Source organism: Anomaloglossus baeobatrachus, chromosome 1 (genome assembly GCF_048569485.1).
Source record: "Anomaloglossus baeobatrachus isolate aAnoBae1 chromosome 1, aAnoBae1.hap1, whole genome shotgun sequence".
Classification (NCBI taxonomy): domain Eukaryota; kingdom Metazoa; phylum Chordata; class Amphibia; order Anura; family Aromobatidae; genus Anomaloglossus; species Anomaloglossus baeobatrachus.
The window spans coordinates 968,378,778-968,401,802 of record NC_134353.1 but is presented as its reverse complement, the minus strand read 5'-3'; the positions used below and the strand labels follow the sequence as shown (position 1 = coordinate 968,401,802).

At 49.7% G+C, this 23,025-nt stretch overlaps 1 protein-coding gene across 1 annotated transcript in view; it reads left to right on the top strand.

The window, feature by feature from the left end:
* The window catches only part of LOC142264311 (uncharacterized), a 131,736-nt gene that overhangs the window by 91,859 nt on the left and 16,852 nt on the right, over window positions 1-23,025 (top strand). Inside the window, 1 exon segment of the mRNA XM_075332249.1 lies at window positions 247-313. Within this exon segment, the coding sequence (XP_075188364.1) occupies window positions 247-313 (67 nt within the window).

Genomic DNA, 23,025 nt, shown 5'->3' with positions numbered 1-23,025 from the left:
CACAGGTGAGTAATGATGACGAGGGGGGATCAGCCGAGTGTGAGTGACGGGAAGGAGGAGAGTCCAGGAGAGGTTTCCACAGGTGAGTAATGATGACGAGGGGGGATCAGCCGAGTGTGAGTGACGGGAAGGAGGAGAGTCCAGGAGAGGTTTCCACAGGTGAGTAATGATGACGAGGGGGGATCAGCCGAGTGTGAGTGACGGGAAGGAGGAGAGTCCAGGAGAGGTTTCCACAGGTGAGTAATGATGACGAGGGGAGATCAGCCGAGTGTGAGTGACGGGAAGGAGGAGAGTCCAGGAGAGGTTTCCACAGGTGAGTAATGATGACGAGGGGGGATCAGCCGAGTGTGAGTGACGGGAAGGAGGAGAGTCCAGGAGAGGTTTCCACAGGTGAGTAATGATGACGAGGGGGGATCAGCCGAGTGTGAGTGACGGGAAGGAGGAGAGTCCAGGAGAGGTTTCCACAGGTGAGTAATGATGGCGAGGGGGGATCAGCCGAGTGTGAGTGACGGGAAGGAGGAGAATCCAGGAGAGGTTTCCACAGGTGAGTAATGATGACGAGGGGGGATCAGCCGAGTGTGAGTGACGGGAAGGAGGAGAGTCCAGGAGAGGTTTCCACAGGTGAGTAATGATGACGAGGGGGGATCAGCCGAGTGTGAGTGACTGGAAGGAGGAGAGTCCAGGAGAGGTTTCCACAGGTGAGTAATGATGACGAGGGGGGATCAGCCGAGTGTGAGTGACGGGAAGGAGGAGAATCCAGGAGAGGTTTCCACAGGTGAGTAATGATGACGAGGGGGGATCAGCCGAGTGTGAGTGACGGGAAGGAGGAGACTCCAGGAGAGGTTTCCACAGGTGAGTAATGATGACGAGGGGGGATCAGCCGAGTGTGAGTGACGGGAAGGAGGAGAGTCCAGGAGAGGTTTCCACAGGTGAGTAATGATGACGAGGGGGGATCAGCCGAGTGTGAGTGACGGGAAGGAGGAGAATCCAGGAGAGGTTTCCACAGGTGAGTAATGATGACGAGGGGGGATCAGCCGAGTGTGAGTGACGGGAAGGAGGAGAGTCCAGGAGAGGTTTCCACAGGTGAGTAATGATGACGAGGGGGGATCAGCCGAGTGTGAGTGACGGGAAGGAGGAGAATCCAGGAGAGGTTTCCACAGGTGAGTAATGATGACGAGGGGGGATCAGCCGAGTGTGAGTGACTGGAAGGAGGAGAGTCCAGGAGAGGTTTCCACAGGTGAGTAATGATGACGAGGGGGGATCAGCCGAGTGTGAGTGGCGGGAAGGAGGAGAGTCCAGGAGAGGTTTCCACAGGTGAGTAATGATGACGAGGGGGGATCAGCCGAGTGTGAGTGACGGGAAGGAGGAGAGTCCAGGAGAGGTTTCCACAGGTGAGTAATGATGACGAGGGAGGATCAGCCGAGTGTGAGTGACGGGAAGGAGGAGAGTCCAGGAGAGGTTTCCACAGGTGAGTAATGATGACGAGGGGGGATCAGCCGAGTGTGAGTGACGGGAAGGAGGAGACTCCAGGAGAGGTTTCCACAGGTGAGTGATGATGACGAGGGGGGATCAGCCGAGTGTGAGTGACGGGAAGGAGGAGAGTCCAGGAGAGGTCTCCACAGGTGAGTGATGATGACGAGGGGGGATCAGCCGAGTGTGAGTGACGGGAAGGAGGAGAGTCCATTAGAGGTTTCCACAGGTGAGTAATGATGACGAGGGGGGATCAGCCGAGTGTGAGCGACGGGAAGGAGGAGAATCCAGGAGAGGTTTCCACAGGTGAGTAATGATGACGAGGGTTGATCAGCCGAGTGTGAGTGACGGGAAGGAGGAGAGTCCAGGAGAGGTTTCCACAGGTGAGTAATGATGACGAGGGGGGATCAGCCGAGTGTGAGTGACGGGAAGGAGGAGAATCCAGGAGAGGTTTCCACAGGTGAGTAATGATGACGAGGGGGGATCAGCCGAGTGTGAGTGACGGGAAGGAGGAGAATCCAGGAGAGGTTTCCACAGGTGAGTGATGATGACGAGGGTTGATCAGCCGAGTGTGAGTGACGGGAAGGAGGAGAATCCAGGAGAGGTTTCCACAGGTGAGTGATGATGACGAGGGTTGATCAGCCGAGTGTGAGTGACGGGAAGGAGGAGAATCCAGGAGAGGTTTCCACAGGTGAGTGATGATGACGAGGGGGGATCAGCCGAGTGTGAGTGACGGGAAGGAGGAGAATCCAGGAGAGGTTTCCACAGGTGAGTGATGATGACGAGGGGGGATCAGCCGAGTGTGAGTGACGGGAAGGAGGAGAATCCAGGAGAGGTTTCCACAGGTGAGTGATGATGACGAGGGGGGATCAGCCGAGTGTGAGTGACGGGAAGGAGGAGAATCCAGGAGAGGTTTCCACAGGTGAGTGATGATGACGAGGGGGGATCAGCCGAGTGTGAGTGACGGGAAGGAGGAGAATCCAGGAGAGGTTTCCACAGGTGAGTGATGATGACGAGGGGGGATCAGCCGAGTGTGAGTGACGGGAAGGAGGAGAATCCAGGAGAGGTTTCCACAGGTGAGTGATGATGACGAGGGGGGATCAGCCGAGTGAGTGACGGGAAGGAGGAGAATCCAGGAGAGGTTTCCACAGGTGAGTAATGATGACGAGGGGGGATCAGCCGAGTGTGAGTGACTGGAAGGAGGAGAATCCAGGAGAGGTTTCCACAGGTGAGTAATGATGACGAGGGGGGATCAGCCGAGTGTGAGTGACGGGAAGGAGGAGAGTCCAGGAGAGGTTTCCACAGGTGAGTAATGATGACGAGGGGGGATCAGCCGAGTGTGAGTGACTGGAAGGAGGAGAATCCAGGAGAGGTTTCCACAGGTGAGTAATGATGACGAGGGGGGATCAGCCGAGTGTGAGTGACGGGAAGGAGGAGAATCCAGGAGAGGTTTCCACAGGTGAGTAATGATGACGAGGGGGGATCAGCCGAGTGTGAGTGACGGGAAGGAGGAGAATCCAGGAGAGGTTTCCACAGGTGAGTAATGATGACGAGGGGGGATCAGCCGAGTGTGAGTGACTGGAAGGAGGAGAGTCCAGGAGAGGTTTCCACAGGTGAGTAATGATGATGAGGGGGGATCAGCCGAGTGTGAGTGACGGGAAGGAGGAGAGTCCAGGAGAGGTTTCCACAGGTGAGTAATGATGACGAGGGGGGATCAGCCGAGTGTGAGTGACGGGAAGGAGGAGAGTCCAGGAGAGGTTTCCACAGGTGAGTAATGATGACGAGGGGGGATGATGATGGCGGCTAGGCGGGGGGTGATGACAGGCGGGTGATGATGGGCAGGTGAGGATGGCCGGGCGGGGGGTGATGATGGGCAGGTGAGGATGGCCGGTTGGAGTGGTGAGGATAATGGGTGGGTGACAATGGCTTGTCGGATTTTTGATGATGGACGGGCGGGGGATGATGATGGGCAGGTGACGATGGTTGGTCGGGCGGGGGGTGAAGATCGCCGGGCGGGGGATGATGATGGGCGGATGATATCGTGTGTGAGTCTCCGGTGTTCGCAGTAAAGCGTTATCCGCCGTCCACATCACAGCAGGAGCGTCCGGTGATGGCGCAGCTGCTCCTGTGCAGAGTCCGGCTGAGCACCGGGGAATATCGCGGCCTCCGCACCTCTGCTTAATGATTTAGGAGCAGATGTGTAATTTTCCTGATTCTCCTCTTTTATCATCTCTTCTGTGGCACCCCAGTGGTCTGGTTGTCACAGTAGTGTTGCCCCCACAGAGGGGTTAATACTAAGCCTGAAAGCAAGTGAGGGGTCCTTTGGGCAGTAAGTACCTACATTCAGCCCAGTTCCTCCTCCGGCCAGCAGAGGGGGCTCTAAACCTGGTGTTGTGGGAGCCTCCCAGAAGCTGTGACCTGGGGGGGGTTAGAGGAGTGATGGGTGGGAGTTGAGCGTTGACTCAGTCATGGGTATGGGATGAAATAGACCAGGTGAAGCTGCTGAGAGCGGTTCCTCTATCTCATATGTGAGGCCGCATGGCACATTTTATACACATATTCTAGTGTAGGACGGCTTCCAGGCTCTCCGGACCATCATCACCATCTGGACCGCTCTCCCAGGATTCCTCACCGGTTACCAAGTACAATGTAACAAAACTGCAGTCCTTGTCCGTTATCGTCCACTCTCCTGGCCCTGCACCCTGAAGCCCACCAGCCACCCAAAAATACTCTCCCACAGTTGCCCCGGAGTCCTGCTCCACCTGTGGAGAACAATATCACCTCAGCTGCGCCATCGTTATCTGCCCCGGGGAATACACAGCGCAGCGGCAGCCCACATAGCCACAGATGGCGTCACCAACCTTTTACTTTTAGCTACAACTCCCATCATCATAATCATCACCCCTTTATTATTGAAAGACACCGACAAGGTCACGGAACCGCCACGACATCACTGGACTAGTCCAGCCCAATACAGAGTACCCCCCGGCCCTGGAGCTGGGCGTGTCAATCTCATCCTTCCATCTTTTCCTTACCCTCGTACATATAAGTGTCTGAGCTGGTGTTGGCGGCTGTGACGCTCCCCGTCCTGTGGACCTCAGTGATGTCGCCGCTCTCAGCCCCGGCACTGACATGTCACATGTAGACTCGTCCTACCTGTCCCCTCTGTTTCCCCCCACACTGAGGCCGGCGTTCTGCTGCTTCTGCCTCCACAGCCCTATGGTAAGTCAGAAGCTATGGAGGTCTGGATCAGACGTGCGGCTGCCGTCCCTGTGCCGCTATGGAGGACATGTGGGATGTAGGAAGAACCAGCACACAGGTCTCAGGTGGAGGCAGCGGAGGGCACCGGGGAGATGACAGCACATCACAGATGATTGGTCACTTTTCTGTGCCAGGGCGGAGTGAGGCTTTATCTTTAAAGAGATTACGAGCTTGTATGTGCAGACCGATGTGATACATCCAGCGCCGTATCCCCCCTCGGGTGTATGACATGTGGCCCCCTTTACCACGAGAAATGAGGCAGCTCGGGCACCTGCATGTATGGCCTATGGGTAGTACCCTCTTCTGATGTCTGTTTCTCCACTATCCAAGTCCCCATTGTCCCAAAACATCCACGGTGCCTAGAGGACATCTAAGCCCCCGCCCCAAGAGGTGTCACAAATGTTTGGGTTGTGGTCTTGAGAATCACCCTCCCCTGATCTCCGGTACCAAAATCGCCTGTTCTGAAAGTCTAGTTGAAAATCCAAGATATACATTTTGTAGCCCAAAGGGGTCCTCTACCCGCCCCCCCCCCCCCCCTGCAGATGTGTGATATTTCCCAATTTTTGTTTTTCAAGTAGTTCATAATATTGTAACATGACCATTACCTCTACAAAACACACATTATACACAGACCAATAATACCACCATACACCTACCATGTACATAATGTGTACAGCCCCCCCCCCCCCCGCACACAGAGTCCCCTGTATACAGCAGGAGCCCCCCCCCCCCCCGCACACAGAGTCCCCTCGTAAGTCGCACGTCTATAGCAGTGTGTGGCTTAAGGCTGACTTGCACACAGCGACATCGCTAACTATCTCGCTAGCGATCGCACCCGCCTCGTCGTTCATGCGTCACGGGTAAATCGCTGCCCGTGGCGCACAATATCGCTAACACCCGTCACACATACTTACCTGTCTAACGATGTCGCTGTGGGCGGCGACCATCCTCTTCTTTAAGGGGGAGTCTCGTGCGGTGTCACAGCGACGTCACACAGCCGGCGACCAGTGGAAGCAGAGGGGCGGAGAGCAGCCGCATTAATGTCACGCCCACCTCGTTGCCGGAGGACGCAGGTACGCTGTTGTTCGTCGTTCCCGGGGTGTCACACGTAGCGATGTGCGCTGCCTCAGGAACGACGAACAACCTGCATACCAAACGAGCAACGATATTTTGAAAATGAACGACGTGTCAACGATTAGGTGAGTATTTTTGATCATTTGCAGTCGCTCGTAGGTGTCACACGCAACAACGTCATTAACGAGGCCGGACGTGCGTCACGAATTCAGTGACCCCAGCGATATCTCGTTAGATATGTCGTTGCGTGTAAAGTGGTTTTTAGGAGATGGGCAGTGATGGAGGACAGAGGATTTGCTCTGTCACAGGATTGACCTCTATCGGCGGTAACATTGCGTCCAGCAGTGAAGGTCACATCTACTGATAGGAGCGTCCAAGGCCTATACAGGACACTATTAGTATGAGGAGCCGCAGCTAGGGCTTACATTATTAGCATACTCCAAAAAGCCTGAACATTCCTGCTAGGCCTTATCTTCAGGGTAGGTCTTATGTTTGGAGAAATCCCGGTACCATCTCCATCATCTATGTATTCCATCACTGTGTGTTTCCTACAGATGGATCCAGGAGGAGAAATCCCCCAGAGAGATGTCCCCGTCCTCTGTGTCCCCAGGACTGTCCAGAGGAGAAGCACAATGTCCCGGAGACTCATCAGGTAGATGGCGCTGACGTCTCCACAACATCTGACCATAAAGTGATTGGACCGGAGCTCATTGACATGTTTCTTCTCAGGGTGAAGATCTGATGGATATTCAGGTTGCCGTTATACATGGAGCACAGGAGGCGCTCGCTATATGGGCTGATCCGCAGGGTGAGGAGGGGAGACGGTCCTGTCTGTTCTGTGGTCGCCTACTACCGTGTTTCCTCTGAAAATGAGAGCGGGACTTATATTACTTTTCGCTGTAACAGATGCGTTCCGGCTTATTTTCTGGGAATGTGCTACATGTTGTATTTGTCTCAGTGTTTGTGTAGCCCATTAGTGAAAAATGAATATTCACCCCCTTCTTCCTCCCCTCTGTGCCGCGTCAGTGATTCACTCAGATGCCGTATTACTGGTAAGGATGGTATCGCGATCCTTGGAGCGGCCGGTGGCTCCTCACCTGAGTGAGTCCTCTGCATAGAAATACACACTGACACGCTCGGGGGAGAAGAGCCGCCGGCTAGTGTGAGCATAGCACTGCCATCCTCGGACAGTAATATGGCAGCCTGGCTGAATCACTGACTCAGCGCAGAGGGGTGAGCGGGGGAAGGGGAAATATTCATTACATTCACTAGCCGGCATGTGACTCTAAACTTCCAGGGCTTACACAAACACAATGGGGCAACGTACAGCAGTAAAGGTCACATCTCCTGATAGGCGCGTCCAAGGCCTATACAGGACACTATTAGTATGAGGAGCCGCAGCTAGGGCTTACATTATAAGCATACTCCAAAAAGGCTGAACATTCCTGCTAGGCCTTATCTTCAGGCTAGGTCTTATGTGTGGAGGAATCCCGGTACCACCTCCATCATCTATGTATTCCATCACTGTGTGTCTCCACAGATGGATCCAGGAGGAGAAATCCCCCAGAGAGATGTCCCCGTCCTCTGTGTCCCCAGGACTGTCCAGAGGAGAAGCACAATGTCCCGGAGACTCCTCAGGTAGATGGCGCTGAGCCCTGGACCGGATCTGTATATGGGGGACATTTCTGCTCCTGCGGTCGTAGGTGTCATAGATATTGGGGGTCTCTTGTATTGTGCTGATTGTTACATCTGATATATCAGGGGGAAGATCCCACTAATATTAAACTGGAGGAAGAAGAAGAAGCGATGACGAGGGGGGATCAGCCGAGTGTGAGTGACGGGAAGGAGGAGAATCCAGGAGAGGTTTACACAGGTGAGTAATGATGACGAGGGGGGATCAGCCGAGTGTGAGTGACGGGAAGGAGGAGAATCCAGGAGAGGTTTCCACAGGTGAGTAATGATGACGAGGGGGGATCAGCCGAGTGTGAGTGACGGGAAGGAGGAGAATCCAGGAGAGGTTTACACAGGTGAGTAATGATGACGAGGGGGGATCAGCCGAGTGTGAGTGACGGGAAGGAGGAGAATCCAGGAGAGGTTTACACAGGTGAGTAATGATGACGAGGGGGGATCAGCCGAGTGTGAGTGACGGGAAGGAGGAGAATCCAGGAGAGGTTTCCACAGGTGAGTAATGATGATGAGGGGGGATCAGCCGAGTGTGAGTGACGGGAAGGAGGAGAATCCAGGAGAGGTTTACACAGGTGAGTAATGATGACGAGGGGGGATCAGCCGAGTGTGAGTGACGGGAAGGAGGAGAATCCAGGAGAGGTTTACACAGGTGAGTGATGATGGCGGGCGGGGGGGATCAGCCGAGTGTGAGTGACGGGAAGGAGGAGAATCCAGGAGAGGTTTACACAGGTGAGTAATGATGGCGGGGGGGGGGGGGGTGATGGCCTGACGGGTACATCTGGTGTCGTACTCCACCCCCCCCTTCACCCCGGGTGTATAACAAGTGGCCTCTTTCCCCGAGAAGTGAGGCAGCTCGGGTACCCCCATGTTAGGCCTATTGGTAGCACCCCCTCCTGGTGTTGGTTTCTCTGCCATTCAAGTGCTCATTGTCCCCAAACTTCCAGGGTGCCTAGAAGACATCTAAGCCTCCGCTCCAAGAGGTATCACAAGTTTTTTTTGGTTCTTGGTCTCGAGAGCCAGGCTCCCCTGAACACCAGTACGGAAGTCTCCTGTGCTGAAGGTCTAATTGCAAATCCAATATACCAATATACACGTTTTGTAGCCCCAGGGGTCCTCTACCCACCCTGCAAATTTTGTTGGTATTTCCCCTTTTTTTTTTTTTTTTTTTTTTTCTTCAGGTAATACATAATATAATAAGACCATTACCTCTACAAAACAGATTGTACAAAGACCAATAATACCGCCATATATCTACCATATACATAATGTATACAGCAGGAGCCCCCCGCACACAGTGCCCTGTATACAGCAGGAGCCCCCCGCACACAGTGCCCTGTATACAGCAGGAGCCCCCCGCACACAGTGCCCTGTATACAGCAGGAGCCCCCCGCACCACAGTCCCCTGTATACAGCAGGAGCCCCCCGCACACAGTGCCCTGTATACAGCAGGAGCCCCCCGCACACAGTGCCCTGTATACAGCAGGAGCCCCCCGCACACAGTGCCCTGTATACAGCAGGAGCCCCCCGCACACAGTGCCCTGTATACAGCAGGAGCCCCCCGCACACAGTGCCCTGTATACAGCAGGAGCCCCCCGCACACAGTGCCCTGTATACAGCAGGAGCCCCCCGCACACAGTGCCCTGTATACAGCAGGAGCCCCCCCGCACACAGTGCCCTGTATACAGCAGGAGCCCCCCGCACACAGTGCCCTGTATACAGCAGGATCCCCCCGCACACAGTGCCCTGTATACAGCAGGATCCCCCCGCACACAGTGCCCTGTATACAGCAGGAGCCCCCCGCACACAGTGCCCTGTATACAGCAGGAGCCCCCCGCACACAGTGCCCTGTATACAGCAGGAGCCCCCCGCACACAGTGCCCTGTATACAGCAGGAGCCCCCCGCACACAGTCCCCTGTATACAGCAGGAGCCCCCCGCACACAGTCCCCTGTATACAGCAGGAGCCCCCCGCACACAGTCCCCTGTATACAGCAGGAGCCCCCCGCACACAGTCCCCTGTATACAGCAGGAGCCCCCCGCACACAGTCCCCTGTATACAGCAGGAGCTCCCCGCACACAGTCCCCTGTATACAGCAGCCCCCCACCCCCGCACACAGTGCCCTGTATACAGCAGGAGCCCCCCCCGCACACAGTGCCCTGTATACAGCAGGAGCCCCCCCCCGCACACAGTGCCCTGTATACAGCAGGAGCCCCCCCCCCGCACACAGTGCCCTGTATACAGCAGGAGCCCCCCCCGCACACAGTGCCCTGTATACAGCAGGAGCCCCCCCGCACACAGTGCCCCAACCTTAGACTCTAGCAATCCCTTTGCCCTTGATGATCAGCTATTGATGGGGTGAGAAACTTCCGTCCCTTCAGCTGTTGCATAATTACTCATCCCCCCAATAATTCGGTTCCCCTGTGGCTTCAGACCTAAAGTTAGACCTGGAAAGTGTATAATAGGCACCAACAGCCATAAGTGTTTCTCCACTGACTCTCCCCAGAAGAGGTTATGGCCTCCTGCAGCGCCGGTCACTCCCCACATGAGAGCGTCTGCCCCTCAGGAGTTAGCGGCCTCCGCTCTTCTCAGGAGGATTTACAACGCGGAAATGACAGCAACTGTTTCCATGTGAAAATGAAGAGGCGGAGCTATTGTGCTTCCCGTACTGCTTTCCTGGTGAACGCGAGGTTCTCTATGGCCCGCCTTCTTCTCTGATTGGCCGTGCTCCTGTGATGTGGGACCCGCCCCAGTGATCAGCACACGCCCCATAATAGTCCAGCTCCGCCTCTTTATATCTTTCTGTCATTAGTCCAGCCTCAGAAGTGTCGCTGCTAAGTCCTGAGGGGCAGACGCTCTTATGTGGTGAGTGGTGCTGGGCGGTGACTCCATCACTTTATGGGCGGAGAGGAAATTGAGGAAACCTCTTATGGTTATTTATATTGTAAACACTTTGCAGTGACTTTTGTTTTGAGGAACCTGATTATTATGGGATGTGTCACTGCAGCTGGTGACCACAAAGATGCAGCATGTCAATTATTTTTGCGTTTTTTGTTCCTGTGTTTCGGAGGACTGGCAGATCAATCCCCCGCTGACTCGGTGTTGACTGGGGATTGATCCCTGGTATCTGACCTGATGCCGGTCCACATATAAAGTCTATGGGGGACCAGAGTCCGGCACAAAGGGGTAGGAGCAAGCGCTTCATACTTACCGAATCACTGGGGCGGCTGTCACACTGCTCCCACGTGGTGTCTGTGCGGCGGGTATCCCAGATGCTCTGGCTTCAAATGGTGGTGCCCAGAATCAGTGCGTGCGCAGGTGGAGCGCTCGGCTGAGAGCTCCATCTGCGCATGCGCCGCTCCGGGCACCATTTCTTTGAAGCTCGCACCGCCAATAGAGAATCTAGGACAACTGTCGATTCCACTGTCAGCACAGACCCCACCAGCACCGACCCTGGCCCCCGTGACTCCACTCCACCACCGCTGCCGCCCTCCCTCTAGTAAGACAACACCGGGAGTAGAAGACAAACCCCATTTTTTAATTTGGGGTGCGTCTTATAAAACAAAAAATACGGTAACTGCAAGCGTCCGCTCACCTGATCATAGGGTCATTTAACTCCCGGTGAGTCAAAAACTTTAACCCCGGCCCATGTTTCCATATTGCCCACTTCCCCTAATGACACGCATGCTGAACCACATAGTAAACATGCACAATCTGCCGATGTCCTAGGGACCGTGCCCAGACGCGGCTTTTCTGGCACACGCGGAGATGCCTTGTCTCCCCGCGGACAGAACAACATGACTGATCCGTCGATACAATCAGAATTAGACGTATGCGCACTTCACTGACACGCACGCTGGAGCGCATTGTATCCTCGCGAACCAGAACATAGCCAGTCTGTGGAATCCATCACAATCAGACACATACGCCCTTCATGCCCCAGTCATCAGCACTGAGCAGATGGATCTACGTCATCCACCTCCATCATATCAGCGCTCATCCAGAGCATGTAACCTGCCAAGTGGAGAGCTGAGTTACCAGCACCATTCCTGGCACCATTAGTGCCGTCAGCTGCTGGGTTTTGGGCTAATGGGGACTTATAATTGTATATTGTGCAGCAATCCCCACATTCACAGTAATACACCCAGAATAGGATTACCATGCGACAGGAGACAGCAGGGAGGACAATCCATTCTTATTAATCCCCACATGTATATTAACCCCTTCCAACCAATATTAACCTATTGCAGATCAGTACAAGGTTCTTTTTTTTTGTGTTTTTTTTTTTTTTTTTTTGTTTTGTTTTTTTTTTACAAAACAAAGCAGTTATTGAGGAGATATCATTAAATCCCAAACAGAAGCCGTCATAGAAAGCAACTAGAGGTGAGCTGCTCATTGGGCCCAGTAGGGGCTATTGTTTTGAGGTAGAATATCCATTTAGATCTCTCTGAAGTAAGAGCTGGTCCCATCTCCACCTCTGATCGGCTTGGCCACTTGATCAATGGCCATAAAGCTCAAGCAGGAAATGTCACCACCATGTGTGGTCTTAATGTACTTGGCTACTGGGCTATCCCTCTTATGTAAGATGTCACCTACATGATCCCCCAACTCCACGGCTAAATTCACGTTTCATTTTGCCAACATATTCAACACGGCACCAGCAAGTGGCCTTCTAGACCATTCCCTGTGTCTTACAGCTGATAAAACCGTCAATTGTGTAGGTCAGAGGTCCCCAACTGCAGTCCTCAAGGGACACCAACAGTGCATGTTTTCAGGGTTTCCTTAGTATTGCACATGTGATAATTTAATCACCTGCACAGGTGATCATTCCAACACCCATGCAATGCTAAGGAAATCCTAAAAACATGCACTGTTGGTGGCCCTTGAGGACTGGAGTTGGGGAACTCTGGTGTAGGTTCTACCTGTGACATTGCTCATGTACGATTTACCGACCATAATGTGTCGGCACGCCACACAATTTCCACACTGAAAACCGCTCCTCACTTTTGATTTCATCCAATTTTTTTCATCAGGAGGATGGAAATGACTGTGGACTAGCCTGTCCTTCAGGGACCGTCCTCTTCTGTCTGTGATCTCCGGTTTTGTTCCTACATGCCTTTTAATGTCCTTATTCCAGAGCACTATGGACCAGTGTCTCGGTAGCACCTGTCTGCCCTCCTCTGTCCTCCCTTCTCCTAGGAACTAGTAGCTCACTTCTGTTCTTATTAGCAAAATTATATGCCTGCTTGAGATATTTCTTTGGAGATCACCTTCTACGAATCCTTTCCTTAGTTCCCTTGCTTGGCATCAGAAGGTCAAATCGTCTGAGCAATTTGTTTGTATATGAAGATATTGACCCTTCGGGATCCCTTTCTTCAGGGCCTCTGGATGGTTGCTGTTCCAATTAAGTAGCGAATTTGTCGCAGTGGGTTTACGGAAGGTTGATGAAGTAATACTTCCATCCACCCCCTTCTTAATGTGCAGGTCTAGAAATGACAATACTGATGTGTTCACTTCAAAGGTGAATCGCATACCTATATCATTCTTGTTCAGTGTGACCACAAAATCCTCAACTCGCCGACTGTGCCATGCCAAACAATAAAAACGTCGTCGATATAATGTGCCCACATTTCGATTTTTTTTTTTTTTATTTAAAAAAATGTTTTTATTTATTTTCTTGCAATGGTAAAATAGGGTACAGAATGAAGAAAATAGGGGTTAACAAATCAAAATATGAAATGACGTCTCTACAGTTTAACAACCAAATAACTATCGCTGTCATCAAATTTGCCCCTTCCCCTTTGTCAGTGTATATTTCCATTGTTCAGTCACCGCTGCCCCCCTTCAGCATTCCTTCATAACTTGTAACAAACATTACTTATAAACGCTATCCCTCTCCTCACCTCCCCCCTCCCCTCTTCATGCGACATGACCCAGACTCTAGCCAGCTATACTTTCAGCTCACCCAGGGACCCTGACAGGTCTTCCGTCATGTACCATTCAGTGGACACAAATGTGGACATTATTTGCATTATTTCTTCTCTTGAACATATAACACTTAAAAACTTTCTCCATTTACTAAAACCATTTCCTGTCATCCTCTTTACTCCTCACCACCACCACCTTCTCCAACATAAGCTTTTTTTTTTCCAATTGACTAACTAGTTCTTCTTTCATTGGTATTTCCTTCACCAGCCACTTCTGAAGAATTGCCCGTTTACTTATCATTGCTATATCATGGAAAAGGTTCGGTAACTTGTCCCCCCCCCATTCATCTCCCTCTTCCTGGTGCTGATAGTGAAATACGCAAACTATAGGATCCATCTCCACGTTTTTGTGCCCGATTTTGCTCACTACCCCCTGAACTTGTTTCCAAATTCTTTCAATCCTCCCGCACTGCCATAACCCATGATATAAATCTGTTTTCTCCACATCACATTTTGGGCAGCTCATCGGTTTGTCTGGATGTCTACCGTTCAACATGTTGAATCCATAGATAGCTCTATGTATGATCCTGAATTCGGTATCTCCAGTTTTCATGCACAATCTTCTTCCTCAACACCATCCAACCTTTCAAAATCTTCTCTCTTCCCTCCCCCCACCTCTTGATCTCCCAACTTGCTTATCTTTGCCCACCCTTCCAAAGTTCTTCCTGATATGTTAGGGATTAACACTTCTCATATTCCCATAGAGGTTTGATATATTTGTGGCATTGATATCCCTTAATGTAATCGCATCCATCTGGTTTGCCTCATATTCGTTATTTATGTTGAGTAGTGTCTTCATTATCCCTTGCTTCACCTGCTCATACTGAAGAATATGGAATGGGCACAAGTTGTATGTCACTCTAAACTCCTCACATGTCCTTCTCCATCTCCGTTCTGTATCATGCATCAGGTTTTTTAGAGTCCTTATCCCTTTCTCCCTCCATTCCTTAAAAAGAGATAATTTTCCCTTCCCTGCGGAAAGTCCGGACAGGCCCACATATTAAGGAATTTAGAGATGTTGAGGCTTAGCCCAAACGTTTTCCTAACCGCCTTCCATGTCATCACTGTGTCTGCAAATCAGTGACTGTTTAACGTTAGGCGGCAAATTTGGACTGGACGTATGTAGAATTGAACTCCGGTCCCAAGGCTTACAGAATTCAGGTTCTATAGCTCAGTCAGAGTATCTACTTGTTTGTCTAATACAATCGACTACATGTCTTAAAGTACAAATTAGGTTATACCCCCTAATGTTTATTAATCTGATCCCTTCTCTTTCCGTCGGCAAGATTAACCTTTTAACACTAATCCTCGGCCTATATCCCTTCCACAAAAAACCTGAGAACGCTTCTGTCAATCTGTTCACATCTGAATGTCTAAGAAGCAATGGGATTGTCTGCATTGGATAGAGAAGCCTGGAGAAGCTCATCATTTTTATTAGATAACTTCCCAGAAGAGTCAGCGGCAGATTAACCCATCCCTGTAATTTATGCTCAAATTTTCTCAATCAAGGGGGAATAATTTAGTGAATGGTCTTTGTATCCCTCCTAACCTGTACCTCTAAGTATTTGTGTTTCTTCTATAGGAATGTCACATAATGCACCCCTCTCCCCCTCCGCCCTCTCCCCCTCCGCTCTCTCCCCATCCAAGAAGAGAATTTCACATTTGTTTTTATTAAGTCTAAACCCCGCTAACCTCCCAAACACCTCAATTTGTTCTATGACCTTACTCAATTGTGTTTTGGGTTTGCTCATGAACAGAACAATATCATCAGCAAATAAGGCCAAGCGCAATGACTTCCTCCCTACCTTAATGCTTTCAAACCACCCCCTCATTCAGACATCTAGCCAGTGGTTCAATAGCCAAGTTAAACAATAGTGGTGACATCGGGCATCCCTGCCTGGTTCCCTTCATCAAAGGAAATGTTTTTGACAGAAATCCCGGGGTACTCGCTCTTGCCTGAGGATTTGCATAAAGAACCCTTACAAAATTCCTAAAAGCTCCGTGTAGGCCCAGGTGATCCAACATCTGCTCCAGCCATGACCACCTCACATTGTCAAAGGCTTTCTCTGCATCCAAGGTAATCAAGGCTGGAATCGCTTCCCCCCCCCCTTTCTCTCCCTTGTTTTACTACATCAATTGCTAGCATTACTTTTCTTAATATTTGTCACCGCTGACACCCTTTTAATAAAGCCAGCCTGAGGGAGGTCTATAATCTCTGACAATACTGCCACTAATCTATTTGCCATCAACTTCGCTAAAATTTTTAGGTCTTGATTAATCAGCGAGATGGGCCTATAGTTAATGGGTCTTTGATTTGAATTCTTTCCTCCTTTAGGAATGCGCTTTATATATGCTGTATATTCTTTCCCCGCCCATTATCTTATTGAATACCTCTGTCAGTATAGGTGAGATTTGTTGCTTCATAATTTTGAAAAAACTGCCGCTAAAACCATCTGGGCCCGGGGCCTTCGTCATTTTTAACTCCTTCTATGACTTGCAACACCTCCTCCTCCGTCACCTCCTTATTCAAGACCTGTAAATTTTCATTCCTTTTGACCACTCTCTTCCTTCTCTCCTCCTTCTCTCCTATCAGCGGACCTCTCCTCTTTGTATAAATCGGTGTAGAGCTCTCCAAGAATTTAGTTTCTCTTTGGGATCCATCGTTTTTCTCGCTGCAGAATTTCTCAGTGTCGTAATATGTGTCATCGGTCATCGTCCCCTTGCCAGACTTGCCAATAACTTCCCTGCCTTGTTCTCGAAATGATTCAACTCTGCCTCTTGTTGTGTCCTGTACATACCTTCTTTCCTTTCTACCCAGTTCTCAAAATTGCCCTTCGCTTCCACCCACTTTGCTTTTGTCACCCTTGATGGTTTTTCTAAGAAGTTAGTATACGCTTCCCTACCTGCCCGGCTAGCCTCCTGGAACCTTACTTGCGCCTGTCGTTTCGCCTTTGTCGTATATCCTATCACTTTTCCTCTCAAAACTGCCTTGGCCGTCTCCCAATACAATAGTGTTTCCCCACTGTGCTCCTGATTCGTCAATGTATAATCCACCCACCATTTTCTCAGTAATCTATGAAAGTTTTCGTTTGAAGTCAAGAATGAGGGGAAGCGCCATATATAATCCTGTCCTCTCTGGACTTTGTCAGCTATACTGACTACCACTGGGCTATGATCCGATATTACCATAGTCTCTATAACTATCTCTTCTACCCTCTGCAATAGATTCTCGCTTGTCAGCCAAAGGTCAATCCTTGACCAAGAGTCGTGTGGGTGGGAATAGTGTGTACATTTTCTCTCTTGCGGGTGATGTATTCTCCAGCAATCCTGTAGTGTAGTTGTATTTAACAATGCTCCCAGCGACCCCTCCGTGTTCCTCCCCCTGCTTCCCGACTCCTCCTGTCTTCTTCCTGAGAAACCACTGTGTTAACGTCTCCCCCCCCCCCCCCCCCCCCCCCCCACCCCCACCAGTTTACACATGTCCCCGTCCATCAAAATCATATTGGTTATATTTTCAAACAAAGGTCTTTGTTTCGTATTGGGTGCATATATATTGTGGATACTAAAAGTGCCTTGAGTACCTGAAATCTTTATATGTATGTATCTTCCTTCTTCATCTGAATCTTGTGTTTCCACCTCGTGTGCAACATTTTTATTAATCAAGATAAGAACCCCTGCTTTCTGACCTTTTGAGGCCGACCAGTACACCCTTCCCACCCACATCTTATTTATACGGAAGAACTCATCCTTTTGCAAGTGCGTCTCCTGTAATAAAGCAATATCAACCTTAAGCTTCTTGAGATGACGTAGTATCATATTTCGTTTGTGCGGCGATCTGAGTCCTTTGACATTCCACATAATGAGCTTAACCACATACCCCGAAATCCATGATTCCTTTTTCTGGCCGTGTCGCATGGATTCTCCACCCCCCCCCCCCATCCAACTGTATATAACCTCTCCCTTCCCAAAGTTTACAAACACCATTGACGTCTTCCTTTTTTTCTGAGATGATTTAAACTCCTTTCAAACCCCTGCTTCAGGTCAAGCTCTCCGTGAAGCCACCCCACTAAGGCACCTCTCCCCCTCTATCAGCCATCAGCTCCTTGTCCACATACAGCCTTTATAAATTTATCAGATCCCTAAAACCACTTACACCGGTCATAAAAAAATAAAATAAATAGTAGTGACCCAAAAAATTGAAAGGTACAAAAGAGAATGGCAAGAGTGGATAAAAGAAGATGAAAGAATAAAAAGGAAGATGGCAAGAGGGGGAAAGGTGAGATGTAAAAGAGGGGCGAAGGAGAAAAGAAAGAGAAGGGAGGTAGAAAAAGAACATTAGAGAATGATTGAAAGGAAAATGTATGCATGGAAATAGAAGAAAAAGAGGGAGAGGGAGACAGGTGAGACTTTAGAGAGTTAAGGCACATTTATCACCATACGGCTCCCTTCAGCAGTCCCAAATGAAGTCTTCTTCTTGTCCTGCTTGTTCACGAGCCGCCGCCTCTTCCTCCTCTCCTTCAAACTGAAGTCGCCACCTGTCGCTTTTCCTTTAGACTAGTTGGTCTGGTTCCCACTTGACTCCACTCTGACTCGTGGTCGGGTCTACCTGCAGATCTTATGTTTGCAGGATCTGCATATTTAGGATCAGTTGAAGTCCCTTCTTTTCCATTCCTCTCCTGTCGCCGTGTGCTCTCCTCCTGTAGTTTCTCCTTCTCTGCGTCTGAAGGATCCTGGAAAGTCTTTGCAACCCCATCTGCTCCTCTTCTTACTCTTAGTATTTCTGTGTATAAAAGCTGAAATTTAATGTTTTTTTTGTGATAGAGGGCAGTGCAGATCTGCTAAAAGCTTTTCTTTTTCCTGTGACTTTTGCCGAATAATCACCAAATAGTAGAATCTTGTGTCCCTGAATGCGTAGAGTCTGTCTCCTATTCTTGAAGTCCCGTAGGATCTCTTCTTTATCTTTATATTCCAGGTATTTAATTATAACCTGTCTTGCTCTGGATATTTCACTTTGCCTGTAGATATTGTCATTATTACTTTGTCCTTCTCTTTGCTCCCTCGTGGGTCCCATTCTGTGCGCTCTTTCTCCACGGCAGCTGTGGGGTAGACCTAGAGCCTGGGGTAATTCTTTTTCACAGATTGAGTCCAGATATCTTGCCATCACTGACTCAGGCAGACCCACCAGCCTTAGGTTATTCCTTCTAGACCTATTTTCAAGGTTGCTTATTTTATCCTTCATGAGCTGAGCATTAGATCTAGCTCCTTAAATCTGCCCTCCAGTCTTGTCATTAGGCTCCACATCCTCCTGCAGCATCACCATAGCCTCCTTCCCTGAGACTGCTAGTGCCTCCCTTTATATCTGCAGCCAGATGGTCTGCCACTTCTTTTGCCAGCCTAGGGTAATTGATCTCCCATCCTACCCCCAGGCCCAGTGTCTCTGTACTGCTCTGATTTCTCTGGCGTCTTCTGTTATCCTGGCCTCCTGCATCGACATGCTGCTGCGGCTGCCGTTGGTGTTCCTCCCCCTCCTCACTGTCGGCGCCATCTTATGGCTGCTCACCACCTCCTCCCTCTGCTCTGCTCCAGGCTTATACAGCGTTCCTCCGCTCCTCAGGGGATAACAATCCATGCACCAGGAGCTGGTGAGTTTGTGCAGCCTCTGTCGGTCTGGGGTGCCGGTCGCTCTTTAACGTCGCTGTATGTTGCAGGGGCTGTACAGAGCTTCTCCTTCTCCGTCTTCACATCTTAGCGCCGGAACCAGAAGTCACATTTCGATTTTATCCATGGCACTGTTACCATCGACAAAAACACAGGTCTCCTCCAACCAGACCAGGAACAAGTTTGCATACGTGGGGTCACACAGGCTTCCCATCGCAGTGCCCCTGAGGTGGTGGAAGTACTTGTGATTAAATAAAAGTTCCTTGTGAGTCAGTACCTTAGCAACCTGAGCACAAAATCATTATGTGTTCTTTCTTGCAAGAAGTACTTTACTGCTGTCAATCCACATTCACGGGGGATAAAGGAGTAGAGTTGTTAAGGGGGCCATAATTTACAGTGATGCAATCCAAGCTTTGCATCTACCTTTAACCCCGTCTGCATCCAAATCATATGAGTCATTTGTTAGTAGCATGCATACTATTCTTCCATACAGACCAGAGAAATGTACACGGATCTGCATAGAAAATATGACTGACTTTATTGCGGAAGTTGAAATACATTTATAGAAATCGGTTGACTAGGAGCCAAGAATACGTAACACGTCTCCTGTTGGGTAAACCGTAAAAGAGCTTATTCTGTGATATATGTATACTGTAGACGTGTTTCCTCATTTATATTAACTCCTTCACCCCCGGCCACCCTAATGTCCGGGCCATTTTTTGCAATTCTGACCAGTGTCACTTTGACAGGTTATAACTGTGGAACGCTTCAACGGATCCTGGCGATTCTGAGATTGTTTTTTCGTGACATATTGTACTTCATATCAGTGGTAAATTTAAATCGATAATTTTTGCGTTTATTTGTGAAAATTTAGGAAATTTTGCGAAAATTTCGCAATTTTCAAACTTTGAAAATGTATGCCCATAAATCTGAGAGATATGTCACACATAATAGTTACTAAATAAACTTTCCCACTTGTCTACTTTACATCAGCGCAATTTTCAAAACAAAATTTTTTTTCGTTAGGAAGTTAAAAGGGGTCAAAGGTCATCAGCAATTTCTCATTTTTCCAACAAAATTTAGAAATTTTTTTTAGGGACCACATCACATTTGAAGTGACTTTGAGAGGCCGAGGCAACAGAAAATACCCAAAAGTGACCCCATTCTAAAAACTGCACCCCTCACTCTGCTCAAAACCACATCCAAGAAGTTTATTAACCCTTTAGGTGCTTCACAGAAACCAAAGCAATGTGGAAGGAAAAAATGAAAATTTTACTTTTTAACACAAAAATGTTACTTTAGCCATAAAATTTTCATTTTCACAAGGGAGAAAAGAGAGTGCACCCTACAATTTATTGTGCATTTTCTCCTGAGTACGCAGATACCTCATATGTGGTGGAAATCAAATGTTTGGACACACGGCAGAGCTCGGAAGGGAAGGAGCGTCATTTGAATTTTTGAGTGCAAAATTAGCTGCACTCATTAGCGGACACCATGTCGGGTTTGAAGACCCCCCTGGGGTGCCTAAACAATGGAGCTCCCCCACAAGTGACCCCATTTTGGAAACTAGAGCCCTCAAATAATGTTTCTAGATGTTTGGTGACCACTTTGAACACCTGGGGGCTTCACAGACGTTTATAACGTTGAGCTGTGAAAAGAAAAATTATTTTTTTTACCACAAAACTGTTGCTTCAACTAGGTAGCTTTTTTTTCACAAGGGTACCGGCAAAAAATTCACCATAAAATTTATAGTGCATTTTTTCCTGAGTACGACGATACCTCATATGTGGTGGAAAGTAATTGTTTGGGCGCATGGCGGGGCTCAGAAGAGAAGGAGCGCCATTTGACAGCAAAATTGGTTGGAATCATTAGCGGACGCCATGTCACGTTTGGAGACCCCCTATGGTGCCTAAACAGTGGAGCTCCCCCACAAATTACCCCATTTTGGAAACTAGACCCCTCAAGGAATTTATCTAGATATTTGGTGAGCCCCTTGTACCCCCAGGGGCTCCACAGAAGTTGATAACGTTGAACCGTGAAAATTATTATTTTTTTTTTTTTTTAACCACAAAATTTTTGTATCAACCAGGTAGCTTTTTTTTTTTTTTTTACAACGGTATCAGGAAAAAAATGCACCATAAAACATATTGTGCAATTTTTCCTGAGTACGTAGATACCTCATATGTGGTGGAAAGTAATTGTTTGGGCACATGGTGGGGCTCAGAATAGAAGGAACGCCATTTAACTTTTCAAACGCACAGACGCGGTGCACTGATCGGCCGCTGTAGGACGCACGGTCGGATGAGATACAAAAAGCGTTGGGGATACGGAAAAAAAAAAGGTCACGCCAAAAATTGACCATGGATCCGTTATGTGCATCCCTGATCAGCGCTCGGCGGGACGCACGGACAGATGAGATACAAGAAGCGTCGGGGATATGGGAAAAAAAAGTCCCGCTGAAAACTGACCACGGATGCAGATCCGTTATCTGCATCCCTGATCAGCGCTCGGCGGGACGCACGGACGGATGAGGTGTAAAAATGGACAGGATACAAGAAAAAAAAAAAAAATTATACTCACAGTACCAAGAGGATCACTGACCAGAGGAACTGCAGAGGAACAAGAAGGCAGTGAGATGGACAGCTTTACACGAGCAGCAGGCAGGACGTTGGACAGATCAGCAGAAGGACCCAGCGATGGAGGCAGATGTGATCGGGCCAGTGAAGACCTTGGACGACCCGTGAAGGCAGGTAAGAGGACGTCGGGGGGTGGGGGGGCTGCAGAGGGGGATGGGGAGAGGGGGGGGCAGAGAGGGAGAGCAGAGGGGGCGGAGAAGCAAAGGCAGAAGGAAGGAACTTTGGAAGCAGAATAGAGATGACAGAGAAGGCAGGCAGATCGCGTGGGGAGCAGATCGGGATGCCGGGGGGCAGATCGGGGCGTAGGGGGGCAGATCGGGGGGGGGCACGGGCAGGGGCCTTCATGGGAGCGCGCAGGGGCCTTCATGGGAGCGCGCAGGGGCCTTCATGGGAGCGCGCAGGGGCCTTCACGGGAGCGCGCAGGGGTCTTCACGGGAGCGCGCAGGGTCCATCGCGGGAGCGCAATACTTACCATTGGAGCAGGCGCGGTGACATTAGAGGCGGCGTCTGCGGCAGCAGCAGTGGTGGCGTGGTACCAAAAGTACCAGCCAGTGCACGCTGCAGACATGTTGGGGGAGGGTCCCCAGACCAGCACAGGCCTGGGGAGGGCGGCCACCTGCAGATCACACCGCCCCACTGCACACTGATTGGAGCGATTGTGCATCATAGCACGATCGCTCCAATCAGTGCTGCAGGGGCTGGGGGCGACATGTTGGAGATCCATCTATGATCTGCTGTAGCTGCTACAATAGATCATAGCAGGATCTCACAGTATCGCACTAATTCGGGCATTATTTTTGCCGAAATTAGTGCGAACGATGTGGTTGGCGGTTCAGATTTGAACAGCCAATCACATCGATCGCCTATGGGGGGTCAAGCAAAGGTCCCCTGCTGTAAGAAACAGCAGGGGATATCATTTGAAAGCCGTTGCTATGGCCACGGCAATCAAATGAAGTTTAGGCAGTAAAATTACGTCCCTGGTCGTTAAGTCACGTTAAAATAGGACGTAATTTTACTGCCCGCGGTCATGAAGGGGTTAAACTATGACAGCATGATTCATTTAAAACAGGAAAGTCCCAGAATGAGTCTCATGATGTTTGCTGAATGCAGATATAGGTGTGGTTCACAGTTCAAGCACTATCTCAAATCCTGGTTTTTGGATATCTTCATATAATTGTTAAAGGGAACCAAACATCAGGATTTTCATGTATAAGGTGCAGTACTGGCACTATCATGCACAGTGTTTATGACTCGCC